Source organism: Lagenorhynchus albirostris, chromosome 2 (genome assembly GCF_949774975.1).
Source record: "Lagenorhynchus albirostris chromosome 2, mLagAlb1.1, whole genome shotgun sequence".
NCBI classification, from domain to species: Eukaryota; Metazoa; Chordata; class Mammalia; order Artiodactyla; family Delphinidae; genus Lagenorhynchus; species Lagenorhynchus albirostris.
The window spans coordinates 151664507-151679500 of NC_083096.1; the positions used below are offsets into that span (position 1 = coordinate 151664507).

General features: G+C 43.0%; 1 protein-coding gene across 1 annotated transcript in view; it reads right to left on the minus strand.

The window, feature by feature from the left end:
* The window catches only part of LOC132514880 (phosphopantothenate--cysteine ligase), a 179319-nt gene that overhangs the window by 15850 nt on the left and 148475 nt on the right, over positions 1-14994 (minus strand). Inside the window, exon 19 of the mRNA XM_060140355.1 lies at positions 7306-7418. Within this exon, the coding sequence (XP_059996338.1) occupies positions 7306-7418 (113 nt within the window). The remainder of the gene's footprint in view (positions 1-7305; positions 7419-14994) is intronic.

Below are 14994 nucleotides of genomic sequence, written 5' to 3' on the forward strand. Positions count from 1 at the left end.
CTACCCAGGTTCAATTCCTGGGCAGGGAATTAAGATCTAGCTTTGCGCCATTGCTCACTGCTGCCTCTCCGAGATCAAACCTATGAGGTCTAATAACACAAAATCACTCTGAACCAGGATTTCTGTACTACTGACGTTTTGGGCCGGATAATTCTTTATTGTAGAGAGCTGACCTGTACTTTGAAGAATGCTTAGCAACAACCTTGGCCTCCACTCACAAGATGCTAGTAGCACCTTCTACAGTGTGACAACCTGAAAAGTCTCCAGACATTGCCAAGTGTCTCCTTGCCCTGGAAGGCAAACTATCCCCTACTGAAAACCATTGCTCTAGCTAATGTCCCTAAACGAGGTTTGCTGTAAGCCAATAGCAATGGTTCTCAAACTGTGTTCTGACCAGCAACACCATCATCACCTGGCAACTTGTTAGAGAGGCAAAGTCTCAGGCTCTATCCCAGAATTACAGAATAAGAAAGTCTGGAGGAGGATCTGTGTTTTACTAGGTCCTCCAGGGGATTCTGATGCAGGCTAAAGTTTGGGAGAAACCCTTGGGGGACCTCCTCACTACTTCTGTTTCATTGTAAACAGACTACTTGTGGCAGGCTGTAAGGGCAGAATGGCCTTTCTTCATTCCTGCTAACAGAACTCAAGTTCATTTAGGTGTCCATAAGGATCTCTTGATCTCAAGGAAGGTGGGTGTGCCCCACGTGTGTGCAGGGTGGGTTGGGGTGGGGATTGGGTGTGTGACAGGTAAGTCCTGCTGGAAAAGCAGGAATTTGAACAAAGGTCTCTCTCTGCTCTGGCTGCCCTCCTGCCAAGGCTGTTACCTGCAGCTACAGTCGCTGCCTTGTAACCATGAGGTGTGAAGCCTAAGGACAAAGCCATCAGCCCGCCAAGCATGGCAGAGGAGGAGGAGGGAAAGAGCCTGTCCTTAAGGATGCTACTGAGCAGCTGAATCCATCTCCATAATCATCTTCCTCCAGATTTCTTGTTATATAAGGAAAAAAAAAGTTTGTTTAAATATATTAGTCAGGTTTTTTTGTTATCTGTGGTCAATTACATCCTGATATCTTAAAAACAGAAAAACTAAACAAACAAAACAGTATTCTAATGCTCTCTCTAGCCTCTGATTTCCCTGAATGCCTAGAGATTTGAATAATGCCTTTTTAACTGAAAGGAAAAGTGTTTAAGGAATGAAGCATCTGCTCTCTGTCAGTGTAGGCACGGGAGGGCACAGTCATTCAGGCCTATGATGCTGGGCAGTTTGCCTATGTCAACTGTCTGGGGCTCTGACACTCAAACCAGAGGAAGTCCTAACTAAGTGAAGGGAACTAACGTGTGCTTCAGGTTTATCACAAGACACCTCGCGTGCTTTTAAAGCAAACTTGTGAAGGTGATGTCCTCACTCTGTGGCCCAGGAGATGGATGCTGTGCAGTAAACTCAGTGGGTCTGGGTTTCCAGTCTTTGACTGGTTCCTGGGAGACAACCTCTAAGCCTTTGGAATATCCTGCCTGATAATAATGTCTCTGTATACCGGTGGCTTTGGGCCACACCAGATATTTTATGCTAACGAAATGATTCATGGTGAATGCATTTTTGTTCACCTTGGGCCTGGGCCATGCTGGATCAGTTTGACTATTCAGAGTTTGGAGAACTGGAGACTAAGTAGTTAAGGTCAATCCCAGGAGCTCTCTGTCCTCCTGACTAATCCCCGATTAAATCCCTGGATGTCAAGGCTCAGGTGAGTTTCTCTGGCTGGGAATGCTTCATATATATTGCCACACAACGTTGCTGGGAGAATTAAGCACTGCCCATACTACTCCACTGGGAGAGGACGATGGGAAGCTTGCTTGCATCTTATCTCTCCTGAACTCTCGCTGCATGCTTTTTTAATCTGTATCCTTTCACTGTAATGAACCATAACCATGAGTGTAAAACCTTTCCTAAGATCTGTAAGTCCTGATGAACCTCCAGACCTGAGGGTGGTCTTGAAGACTCCTGACATAGAGGGAAGTTACTTTTACAGAGAAGAATCTGATTCCAGAGCCTGTGATCTCCCACTATGCCCCAGTGCTATAATACCAGCAAAGCCAGGCAAACCGGATATTGTCAATTTCTCTTGATGAGATATTTTGTTTTACATAAAAACTAGGAACCAGATGGGAGGGGAAGAGCAAAGCAGACTTATTTAGATACTAATTCTAGTCAAACTATGATGGAATAGCTACTCCAAGAGAGTCTTATGTTCTTGTAAGTTATATCTTACCTCTAAATGTGTTTTTGCAAGACTCTTCCATTTTCCAAAGTAGTGCCCCTCTCTCTCCTACTTGCTGATTGTAAATAAAAGAATCATTTTGTAGGGACTTCCCTGGTGGCGCAGTGGTTGAGAGTCTGCCTGTCAATGCAGTGGACACGGGTTTGATCCCTGGTCCAGGAAGATCCCACATGCCACGGAGCAACTAAGCCCGTGTGCCACAACTACTGAGCCTGCGCTCTAGAGCCCACAAGCCACAACTACTGAAGCCTGCGTGCCTAGAGCCTGTGCTCTGCAACAAGAGAAGCCAACACAATGAGAAGCCCGCGCACCGCAACAGAGAGTAGCTCCTGCTCGCCGCAACTAGAGAAAAAGCCCACGCGCAGCAACCAAGACCCAATGCAGCCAAAAAAGTAAAATTAAAATTAAAAAAAAAGAATCGTTTTGTATATTGTTCCCTTAGAAGATTAATTTAGTTGTTAGCCAGATGCCAAGCGGAGAAGTTTGAATTCTGGTAGGCCAGAGACATGCATACTGGGGCTTGTCACCAGATTGTCAGTGCGTGTGGCAGTGACTGACTGTGGGGATTGTCCCCAATCCACTTTCTCCTTCTTCTGTCATTATAGAGCCCCGGATTTAGCTTGGCACTTGGTTGCTCAAATAGGAACTGCATTTTCTGGCTTTCCTTGCAGTTAGATGAGGCTATGGGAATAAGTTCTGGCCAACAGCCGGAGTGGAAGTAGTGTGCCTTCCAGGAGAATGGAATGCTCTTGCTGTCCCCTCTTTCTCCCTTCTTGTTGGAAGAAATGTGGATATGTTAGTGAACCACCTGAACTATGTGGCTAAGTGCTAACGAGGTTGGAGCAATAACAAGGAAGGAGTCTAGACTTCAGAAACATGGAGCTACCACATCCATCCTGCACTTTTAGGTAAGAGAGAAAACCCTCCCTTTTTAAAGACATTCTTATTCAGTGTCTCTGCTGCAGCAACTCAACCTACATCCTAATTAATAGAGTTGCTCTAGATACCTGGGTTCATAAAACTGCCTTAAACCTGTTCAGTTCTGTGGCCCTTGCAGCACCCACTAAATAATATGAGGTACCTATTCTTGAAGATTGTGACTTAGGTTCTTTACAGGGAGATATTTCTATCTCATAAATGTTCTCATTTTCCCTTATACTAGGAAGAGCTTGGCAAAAGATATCACCGGGTTTCAGCATCCTCTGGTCCATAGCCTCAGAGGTTTAACACTATGTAACAGTACACCTGTTGTTCTCTGAGTTTCCCAGCTGTTCACAGTTCCTCTGATTTTTTTTTTTTTTTTTTTTTTTTTGCGGTACGCGGGCCTCTCACTGTTGCGGCCTCTCCCGTTGCGGAGCACAGGCTCCGGACGCGCAGGCTCAGCGGCCATGGCTCACGGGCCCTGCTGCTCCGAGGCATGTGGGATCTTCCCGGACCAGGGCACGAACCCGTGTCCCCCGCATCGGCAGGCGGACTCTCAACCACTGCGCCACCAGGGAAGCCCAGTTCCTCTGATTTTTGACATCATTTGAAACACAACATGTATTTCTGGAATTGCTTTTACCCTTTCTGCCTTGGGATATTAAAACCCACGTCTGCAGCTTCCATGCCAGACAGCTTCTGTCTCTCTTATCCTGCCATTTGGACTATAAAAATATTAATTTATTTTTTAAAGATTATAGACAATTTGGGGAAAAACCCAACTCCCATATGATCAGTATTATAATATTTTTGTATTTCCTTCCAGTCTTTTTATAAGCATCTTTTTTTAAAACACTGTCTACATTAAAATTATCTTATTCTCTTTTCATTTATTGTATCACAGCATTTTCCCATGTTGTTATCTAGTCTTCATGGCTACCATCTTTTACAGCTGTATTATGTTCCATCAAGTGAATGTATTATACTTGACCTAACTGGCTCCTATTGCTCGATATTCAGGCTTCTTTCAGTAGTGCTACACGGTGTGAAAAGTACGTGGATGCAGTACAGCTGGGGAGAGCTTAGAGCCTTCCCTTCCATAGCAGGCTGGTTATTTGACACACCTATTAGTTTAGCCAGAAGTTCTGTTGGCCAACTTGCCCGAAGAACATGCGGATTTTCTAAGTTTATGTTTGGCTTTGTTAATTTGTACAATAAGACAGCACAATACTCATGTTCTAAAATTTAAGGACAACTTTTGCTTATGTTTATATAAAACCAGATGGTCTTTCATTTATTTTCATTTCAAAAAGGCAAGGAATTTGTTCCTCTGGAAGAGTAGCTGGGAAAACATGGAAAAAATTAGGCATTGTTTGTAAAGGTCAGGAGTGGGATCAGGGGAATGAGAACAAAAATGAACCTAGAGTTTTGACAATCCCTTCCATTTTCTTTCCTAAAGTTGTAGTTTTCAACCCTAGGTGCCCATCAGAATCACATGGGGATGATTTTAGAAAAGTATTGATCCCTAAGCCCTATCCTCACAGGTTCTGATTTGATTAATCTATGTTGGGGCCCATGCATGTGCAGCTAGGCTTAGCATCCACTGTCCTAAAGGGTATGGACAAATAATATGGTAAACTATTCAGCCTCACTAGCCATCAAAGAAATGTCTATAACTGAGCATTAAAAATCATAGAACAAGTTGAGCAAAAGAAGTCAGACACAGGACTTCCCTGGTGGCGCAGTGGTTAAGAATCCGCCTGCCAATGCAGGGGACACGGGTTTGAGCCCTGGTCCGGGAAGATCCCACATGCCGTGGAGCAACTAAGCCTGTGCGCCACAACTATTGAGCCTGCGCTCTAGAGCCTGTGAGCCACAACTACTGAGCCTGCGTGCCACAACTACTGAAGCCCTCGCGCCTAGAGCCTGTGCTCCACAACAAGAGAAGCCACCTCAATGAGAAGCCCATGCACCGCAACGAAGAGTAGCCCCCGCTCGCCACAGCTAGAGAAAACCTACATGCAGCAACGAAGACCCCCAACGCAACCAAAAATAAATAAATTTATTAAAAAAAAAAGTCAGACACAAAAGATTACACGCAGTGTAATTCCATTTTGATGAAATTCTAGGAGAAACAGAAATCAGAAGAGTGGATGCCTCGGAGGAGGAGGAGGAGCAAGAGATACACACTGACGGCAAAAAGGTAGGAGAGAAATTCAAGGGATAATGGAAATGTTCTGTATCTTGATTGGGCTAGTGGTTAGGTGGGCATATACATTTGTCAAAACTCATCAAACTGTACATTTAAAATCTGTGTATATGTAAATTATACCTCAATTAAAAGAAAGAACACTGGGGAAAATTTCGTCACAGCCCTCCCCCACCAAAAGTAGCAGCCAATGCAAATTCGGATGTGGTGAAATTGCTACTCATATAACGACGGCAGAAAATTTTGGTAGAATGCTTCTGAATGTTTTTTTTTTGTTTGTTCGTTTGTTTTGCAGTACGCGGGCCTCTCACTGTTGTGGCCTCTCCTGTTGCAGAACACAGGCTCCGGATGCGCAGGCTCAGTGGCCATGGCTCTCGGGCCCAGCCGCTCCGCGGCATGTGGGTTCCTCCCAGCCCGAGGCACGAATCTGTGTCCCCTGCATCCGCAGGCAGACTCTCAACCACTGCGCCACCAAGGAAGCCCTCTTCTGAATGTTTGATAATACATTTTATGATCCATACCTCCAGCTTTTGGACTAGTAATTCCACACCTAGGAATTTGCTGTATAAAAATAATTTTTAAAATGAAAAATATATGTACAAAAATGGTTTTTTATGTGTTACTTTGTATAAAAACATCAATCACAGGACCAGTGGGTAATTCTTAACTAAATTTGGGCTATGTTGTGAGGGTTGATTCCAGCAGGCCTAGACTTAACCTGAGCTGTTTTGCTAAAGTTCTTGCTTGGTGCTGACCACTCGTCAAGGAATGAAATACACTGATTAAAACAGTGTTGCTTTTCAACCACAGGTCTGGAGTTTCAGAAAATGGTTTTTAAATCATTATCATAACTACAATCAACATAGTAGGTGAGTGAGAACATAAGAGAATAAGAAACTTCAACCTATAGAAAGAATAGAGCAGAGGGGCGCAGAGCTAGGAGCAGAGAGGTGGGTCATGGTTAAAAACTAAAAATAAGTAGATATAATAATAATAACAGCTGTGTGCTAGACACCGTTCTAAGTGAACGCTTTACATATATTCATTCAGTTAACTCTCATAACAACTTTATGTGATAGGAATGGCTATTTTGTCCATGTTAAAGATGAGATACCTCAGGTACAGACAGGTTATTTAACTTGCCCAAGGTCACAGCTAGTTCCTAGTAGAACCAGTAACTATACCCAAGCAATATGGCTCCAGAGTCCATACTCTGAACTACTAAGCGACACTTCAGAGAGGAGGAGAGCGGAAGGAATCTGGTAGGATGATGACCAGGGAATGGAAGAAAAAGCAGGTAGTTTGGGAACATAAATTTTTATTGAGCACCTGTTATATACCAGGGACTGTGGATAAAAGGATGAGTAAGACCATGGCCCATGTCCTTTAAAACCTACAGTCCGGTGAGGAAGACAGGTGTGAGTCACGTTATTTCAAAACAACATGGCAAGTTCTTAAATAATTACAGAGAGCCATGTACAAAGGGCTACAGGAACACAAAGAGTGACACCTCACTCAACCCAGGCCGGAGGTGTCAAGAAAGGCTTCTTGAGGAGGTGACTCCTAGGTTGAGAATGAAGAGTTGAAATAGGGAGAGCGTGGTCCAGACTGAGGAAAGTACGCAAGGGAAAAAGAAGGCTGAAGGCAAGTGAGGGGGTATATTTGGGGAAGAGCAAGATGTTAGATACCACTAGAGCTCAATAAATAGTAATTCCCTTCCCCCTCCCTCTCTTGGGAAGGAATGAGGCCCCATATCTCCCTAGGAAAAGCCCTATAGATAGAACTTTTGGGAATGAAGGAAATCGGTGTTGGCGTTCTTGAAAGGTCACTTCTGTGAGCATCCCCTGCTCTGGCTCCCTAAGAAGTAGCTCAGTCTTCTAAAGGGAACTTGTTTTTGTTTACCTCACATGGACATCAAGCCGCTTCAAAAACTGCCCATACTCTTCACGTAGAGCTTCTTTCTCCTGCTGCAACCCAGACAGCTTCTCTGACAATTCCTGGTTGCTCTTCAGATGCTGAAAAACATTTAAAAGTATGGGAATACTCTGCTGAATACAGGTTTGATGTTGACGAAATGGAAACTGGCAACGCCTTTCTGCTGAAAAAGGCATATGGAAACCAGAGTAGCTTCCTGTGATTTTGCACTTCCAGAATTCCTGAAAGCCAATAGGTCTTTTCCTTGACTTTTGTTCCCCCAACCTTTCCAGTAGATTTGTGAGCATTTAATTCCACATATAGAGCGTCTTCCAGCTTGAAGTAGAGTGAAAACTGTTTTCCTGACCTAACCCTGACTAATAAAGTATTTGGTTCTAGAAGGGGCTCCAGGGAGTCTGGACTTAGTGTCTGAGCTGGTCGGATTTGAAGGCAGTTTAATCTTGTCATGAATACTAGCAATCCATGACCAAAATTGATTAAATGATAATGTAGTTGCCTGCGGTGAAGTGCTCTGGCAGACCACGGGACTGCTACAAAGTTACAGAGGCACTGAGAACTCCAAGGAGTGCGGGGTGGCGAGCCACACCTGACCACGTTAATGAGCCGAAGAGGAGAAAGTGTCCAGCTTGGGATTTAATTATTGGAACAAGGCATACTCAGAGACCCAGAGCACATCCTTCATGTAGGCAGCAGGTCAATATATCCCAAACCCAAATTTCATCAAGTAGGTGGCAGAATTGCAGCATAAGTTGATTTCGTAGACTTGCCACATCTCTTATGTGAAAAATAGTGCTTTATTTGGAAATACATGCAAATCTGAGAATTGGGAACAAGAACATCTGACAGGATTCCAATAACTTTGAGCACCTTGGACCTAGAAATCCTACTGAGCCCCTCTTAGCAGCATAAGCAGTCCTGCTGTCTCAGATTAAACACCCCTGCACCGAGGACTCTACTGACTCCACCTGAGGCAGCTACCTGGGCAGGGATACCTATTATTCTTAACATCCACCCTATACCACTACCGCTTCTCTTTGCCTTCAATCCTACAACTAGAGTCAGATCCCAGCCCGTCCTGGGGAGAGGGGGTTGACTACAGGGACTCACCTAGGAGGACTGCCATATTGAAAGAATGGAAAGATTCTGCCAAATTAAATTGGCAGAAACCTGAGGAATACAGATAGGACTGTATTTGTAAGGCATTACACTAGGGAGAAAGGAATATAATGTTGAATAGGCTGAATTTATTGACATGGATGCGCTTACCAGAGATTCAGGATTTAATGTGTTGATTTTAACGTCTAACGTGACTTTAATAGTTTGCTTGGTTGGTGGACTGAAACTTGGACCCAACAGTGACCTGTGTTCAATGACATTAAGATGCCATGCTTCCCTGGTATAAGAGAGGAAAGAAGCCAAAGCCTTAAGTAGATTGGAAGTTTGGAGTAGATTTGTCATGGGCGACCTGCTCACCACCTCATCACTATGACCCGCACGTCACTCAGAAGACACTCCTTTCCCCCAGGCTTTGCCAAATACACTGGTGAGGAGAGCTCCAGATTCCTTGAAATGCTCTATAATGCTCTCCTATTGAGGATGATGGTGGGAGATGCCAACACTGAAGCCCTGATTTTAGTGGGGATGATGGTACTGCAGCGTGTCGGAGATCAAGTGGCAATGTTTAACCCCCTGATACAAGGTGGGCATTATTACTCTTATTAGATAATAGGGCCAGAGATTTAACCAAATGGTTTGACTCGTAGCGATCTTTGGTTGTAGTTAATTGCTCACAGTGATTACAGGACTAAAATAGATGAACAGCCTATTAAAGTTTTAATTGAGTTGTATTTTTAAATAAATGAATAAATATATAAATGCACCTGGGTCTGGTGAACAGAGGCCCAATTTGAATGACAACAGTGGAGAGTAATGGCCTCTTACTCAATCCCCAGACCTGAGTCAGTTCAGACCCGGGGTCCTTTTGCTAGGTTGTCTTCAGGAAGAACCTTGTGTGTGACGCTGCCACAAGCATGTGATCTTCTCCCAAGCCTTCCCCAAAGAGGCCTGTGGCCTTTTACCCAGGTGACTGGGCATTGGAGAAAGGGAACTATCTAGACTTTGGGGGAATTACATACAGTACAGTGGTTCTCAGTCAACACTAATACCTTGGAACCCAAAATGAGACTGAGGTTCACAATTCAGAGTGAGGGCTTAAGGAAGTAAGGTGGAAAATGGAGTTTGAACACACAGAGTGTCTTAGAGTAGGTCTGTAGTGATTCATTGGCTCAGTGTAGGTTTCATGATGGGCCTAGTGGGTTTGTGAATCTCCTCAGTGATTTCTTCCCAATTCTTTTTTTTTCTTTTTTTGCGGTACGCAGGCCTCTCACTACTGTGGCCTCTCCCGTTGCGGAGCACAGGCTCCGGATGCACAGGCTCAGCGGCCATGGCTCACAGGCCCAGCCGCTCCGTGGCATGTGGGATCCTCCCAGACTGGGGCACGAACCCGTGTCCCCTGCATTGGCAGGCGGACTCTCAACCACTGCACCACCAGGGAAGCCCTCTCCCCAATTCTTGAATGTATAGTCAAACTAGACAATCCGGAATAGAAGATTCTCTTTGTTGGCTTTCTGACCTGAGGCATGAGGGCTATTGATGGTAGAAGAGGCCAAGTGCTTGGAATGCCTCTTCAGAGTCTAGAATCAACTTATACCACCTTTGCCTTCAACCCATTTATCAAGCAACCTTCAAGGCTGTATGGTTTTAGTGGTGCCCAAAGCAAGACAAAGATCTGTGCTGTGACAGGCTGCGGTGCAAACTGCTTTGCCACTTGGGCTTTATGACCCAGCAGACCCAAAGTTGCTCCAAGTTTCCATGGCAGCTGAGGAAGCAATATAGAGCCTCTGGAAAACTGTAGTTTAATGTTATGATTTGGGAGGAAAGTCATCTCTCCTCCTATAATATCTCTTTGCCTTTTGAGAAAGGTCCTTGCTTGTGACTGGCCCTGGTGGAGACTGAATGGTTGGCCATGAGAAATCAAGTATCGAGTAACCTGAGCTGTCCTTCCTGAAATGAGGTGTTCTATTATTCACTGAGCATTGAGCTGGGCATGTGCAGTAGTACTCCATCCTCAAACAGAATTGCTATGTAAAATACTGAGCCCCAGCAGGTCCTTAAGGTTCCAAGCTGCATTAGCAAGTGGTACTTACTTCTATTGCATCACCACCTCTCTTAACCCAAACCTATGGCCTAATGGGGAGTTCCCTATGACCAGTTAGCCAAGGAAGAATAAATTCGGGCCTGATGTACATATGATTCTGTACAATATGCAGCAACCACTAAGCTGGGACGAAGTGAGAGTAGCACTGACATATATACACTACCAAACGTAAATAGATATGCAGTTGGGAAGCAACTGCATAGCACAGGGAGATCAGCTGAGTGCTTTGTGACCATCTAGAGGGGTGGGATAGGGAGGATGGGAGGGAGACGCAAAAGGGAGGGGATATGGGGATATATGTATATGTATAGCTGATTCACTTTGTTATACAGCAGAAACGAACACAACATTGTAAAGCAATTATACTCCACTAAAGATGTTTAAAACAAAAAAAGTAGGGCTGCTGTGGCATACAGCCCCAACTGAGGGGTAGCCCTTAAGACCAGGGGGAAGGGAAATCTCAGTGGGCAAAGCTTGTGTTCACTTTGCCTGGAAAGGGAGATGTCCAGAGGCATGGACCTATGCTAATTTATAGAAAGTTTCTAATAGTTTGGCCAGATGATCAGGGATTTGGAAAGAATAATATTGGAGGACTGATGAAAAAGAGGCCTGGAAAAGGGGCCTGGACTAGAAATGCTGTCCAATCGGTGGGAATGTTCTATGTCTGCACTTTCCAACATGGTGGTCACTTGCCACCCGTGGCTACTGAGCACATGAAACGTGCCTAGTGTGTCTGAGGAACTGAATTTTTAATTTTATGTAATTTTAATTAACTTAGCCACATGTGGCTAGTTGACACAATATTAGACAGCACAGGCCTAGAGTGTGAACGTATATGTGTTACATGTGTTTCTGCTCAGCAGACGGCTTCCACAGAAGAGGTGGCTCTCAATAATCAGGTGGAAAAAATAGTACATTCTGGATGTCACTTAGCCTCTTTTTCTATCTATTTGCTCACTCAGTGGGCTCATGTGCAAAGTGCATGGGGGCAGGAATATATTTTATAAGGAGTCACCAAGGCTAATCCACTCAACTTGCTAAAAGCACAGATCAATGTTGAGCAACTGTTATGGCAGTTGGGGGGCCAGGCAGCCACCTGGTAGTAGGTTTATTACGCTGGACCCCTTCCACCATGCAGAGAACAACAATTTGTCCTCAGTGAAAGAGACACTCATTTTATTTTTGTTCTTTTCATTAATTTTTATTGGAGTAGAGTTGATTTACAATGTTGTTAGTTTCTTGCTGTACAGCAAAGTGATTCAGTCATACGTACATATATATCCACTCTTTTTTAGATTTCCTTCCCATTTATGTCACCACAGAGCACTGAGTAGAGTTTCCTGTGCTATGGAATAGGTTCTCATTAGTTATCTATTTTATACATAGTAAGGAAACACTCATTTTAGATACGGATTTGCTTTCTCTGTCCACAATGCTTTTGCCAGGACCACCATCTGTGGACTTACCAAATTCTTTATTTCTTGTCATGATATACTACCACCCAACATGGCTTCTGACCAAGAAAATCATTTTACACTAAGAGAAGTGAAACAAAAGCTCATATATATGAGAGTCATTGGTCTCACCCTATATCCCACTATCCAGTAAAAAAAACAAACCTGCAAAACAGTGGAAAGACCTATGGAGGATGTAGTTATGATGCTGGCTAGGTGAAAACATCTTTTGAGGTTCAGTGATGTCCGATAAGATGATGTCTAAACTTTTAACCATTGATTGATATATGATGCTGTTTCTCTCAGAGCCAGAATATGGGAAAGAAACCAAGAGCTGGAATGGGAGTGGCTTTTCAAACCTATACCTCATTGGCAAAACATGTGTTATTGTATTATTGGTAGTTAACTTATAATTAAGTTTTTTTTTTTGTTTTTTTTTTAACATCTTTATTGGGGTATAATTGCTTTACAATGGTGTGTTAGTTTCTGCTTTATAACAAAGTGAATCAGTCATACATAACCATATGTTCCCATATGTCTTCCCTCTTGCGTCTCCCTCCCTCCCACCCTCCCTATCCCATAATTAAGTTTTAAAGTTAGTATATCCATGTGGATTGAGACTGAAGAAGCAGCAATTAACATTAACCCCAAATGACCACAGACGCTGCTGGGACTCTGAGAAGTTAAGTGTATCAATGAAACAGGAGGCAGGGCACAACCTTTAAAAGAATGACATAGCTGTTGAGGATACAACAAAAACTGGTTGGAACCGATTAGGTCAAAGATGGCAGAAGATTTGACTTCCAGTAGACTTTGAGCCTCATTATATGCTCGTTGTAACTAGCTAAACAACACACCCACAGGTGCTGTGACAGTTCTGAGGCCAACCATAAAAGTCCCAAAAGTGGGCAGTCACCCAATTCCTGCAAATCCCTGTCCCTTCTCCAAAATAGTTGGAATAATCCTCCCACTCATTAGCCTATGAAATTACCCAGCCTATAAAAATTAACCACGCCATATTTCGGGGCCTCTCACCTTCTGAGATGGCCCACACTCTGTCTGTGGAGTGAGTTTCTCCCAGGGCAGCTCTGGCCTTTTGAGATGGACTGCATTCTGTCTATGGAATATGTTTCTCTCTAAATAAATCCACTTCTTACCTATCACTTTGTTATCCACTGAATTCTTTCTGAGATGAGACAGAAGAACCTCAGCTTCATTAATTCCTGAGACCAGGTGTGTGATCTCAATTAAGACAGTGGGCTCAAGTCCCAATGTGGGTTTTGGCTGGGTTCAAGTCCCAATCTAAGTTCTGAGATTTCATCTTCATTTATATGAGTGATAGTGCATCCTATTAGAGGAAAGCATACTACTCTTCATTTTTTAAAAAATTTTTAAAATTATTTTTTATATAGCAGTTTCTTATTAGTTATCTATTTTAAATATATTAGTGTATATATGTCAATCCCAATCTCCCAATTCATCCCACCACCAGCCCCCCGCCGACCCCCCCACCCCACCATCGCTTTCCACCCTAGGTGTCCATATGCTTGTTCTCTACATCTGTGTCTCTATTTCTGCCCTGCAAACCAGTTCATCTATACCATTTTTCTAGGTTCCACATATATGCGTTAATATACGATATTTGTTTTTCTCTTTCTGACTTACTTCATTCTGTATGACAGTCCCTAGATCCATCCACGTCTCTACAAATGACCCAATTTCATTCCTTGTTATGGCTGAGTAATATTCATTGTACATATGTACCACATCTCCTTTATCCATTCGTCTCTTGATGGGCATTTAGGTTGCTTCCATGACCTAGCTATTGTAAATAGTGCTGCAATGAACATTGGGGTGCATGTGTCTTTTTGAATATGGTTTTCTCTGGGTATATGCCCAGTAGTGGAATTGCTGGGTCATATGGTAATTCTATTTTTAGTTTCTTAAGGAACCTCCACACTGTTCTCCATAGTGGTTGTATCAATTTACATTCCCACCAACAGTGCAAGAGGGTTCCCTTTTCTCCACACCCTCTCCAGCATCTATTGTCTATAGATTTTCTGATGATGCCCATTCTAACTGGTGTGAGGTGATACCTCACTGTAGTTTTGATTTGCATTTCTCCAATAATTAGTGATGTTGAGCAGATTTTCATGTGCTTCTTGGCCATCTGTATGTCTTTTTTGGAGAAATGTCTATTTAGGTCTTCTGACCTTTTTTGATTGGGTTTTTTTTTAATATTGAGTTGCATGAGCTGTTTATATATTTTGGATATTAATCCTTTGTCCGTTGATTAGTTTGCAAATATTTTCTCCCATTCTGAGGGTTGTCTTTTCGTCTGGTTTGCAGTTTCCTTTGCTGTGCAAAAGCTTTAAAGTTTCATTAGGTCTCATTTGTTTATTTTTGTTTTTATTTCCATTTCTCTAGGAGGTAGATCAAAAAAGATCTTGCTGTGATTTATGTCGAAGAATGTTCTTCCTGTGTTTTCCTCTAAGAGTTTTATAGTGTCTGGTCTTACATTTAGGTCTCTAATCCATTTTGAGTTTATTTTTGTGTATGGTGTTAGGAAGTGTTCTAATTTCATTCTTTTACATGTAACTGTCCAGTTTTCCTAGCACCACTTATTGAAGAGACTGTCTTTTCTCCATTGTATATCCTTGCCTCCTTTGTCATAGATTAGTTGACAATAGGTGCGTGGGTTTATCTCTGGGCTTTCTATCCTGTTCCATTGATCTATATTTCTGTTTTTGTGCCAGTACCATATTGTCTTGATTACTGTAGCTTTGTAGTATAGTCTGAAGTTAGGGAGTCTGATTCCTCCAGCTCCACTTTTTTCCCTCAAGACTGCTTTGGCATCTTTTGTGTCTCCGTACAAATTTTAAGATGTTTTTGCTCTAGTTCTGTAAAAAATGCCACTGGTAATTTGACAGGGATTGCATTGAATCTGTAGATTGCTTTGGGTAGTATAGTCCAATATTTTCACAA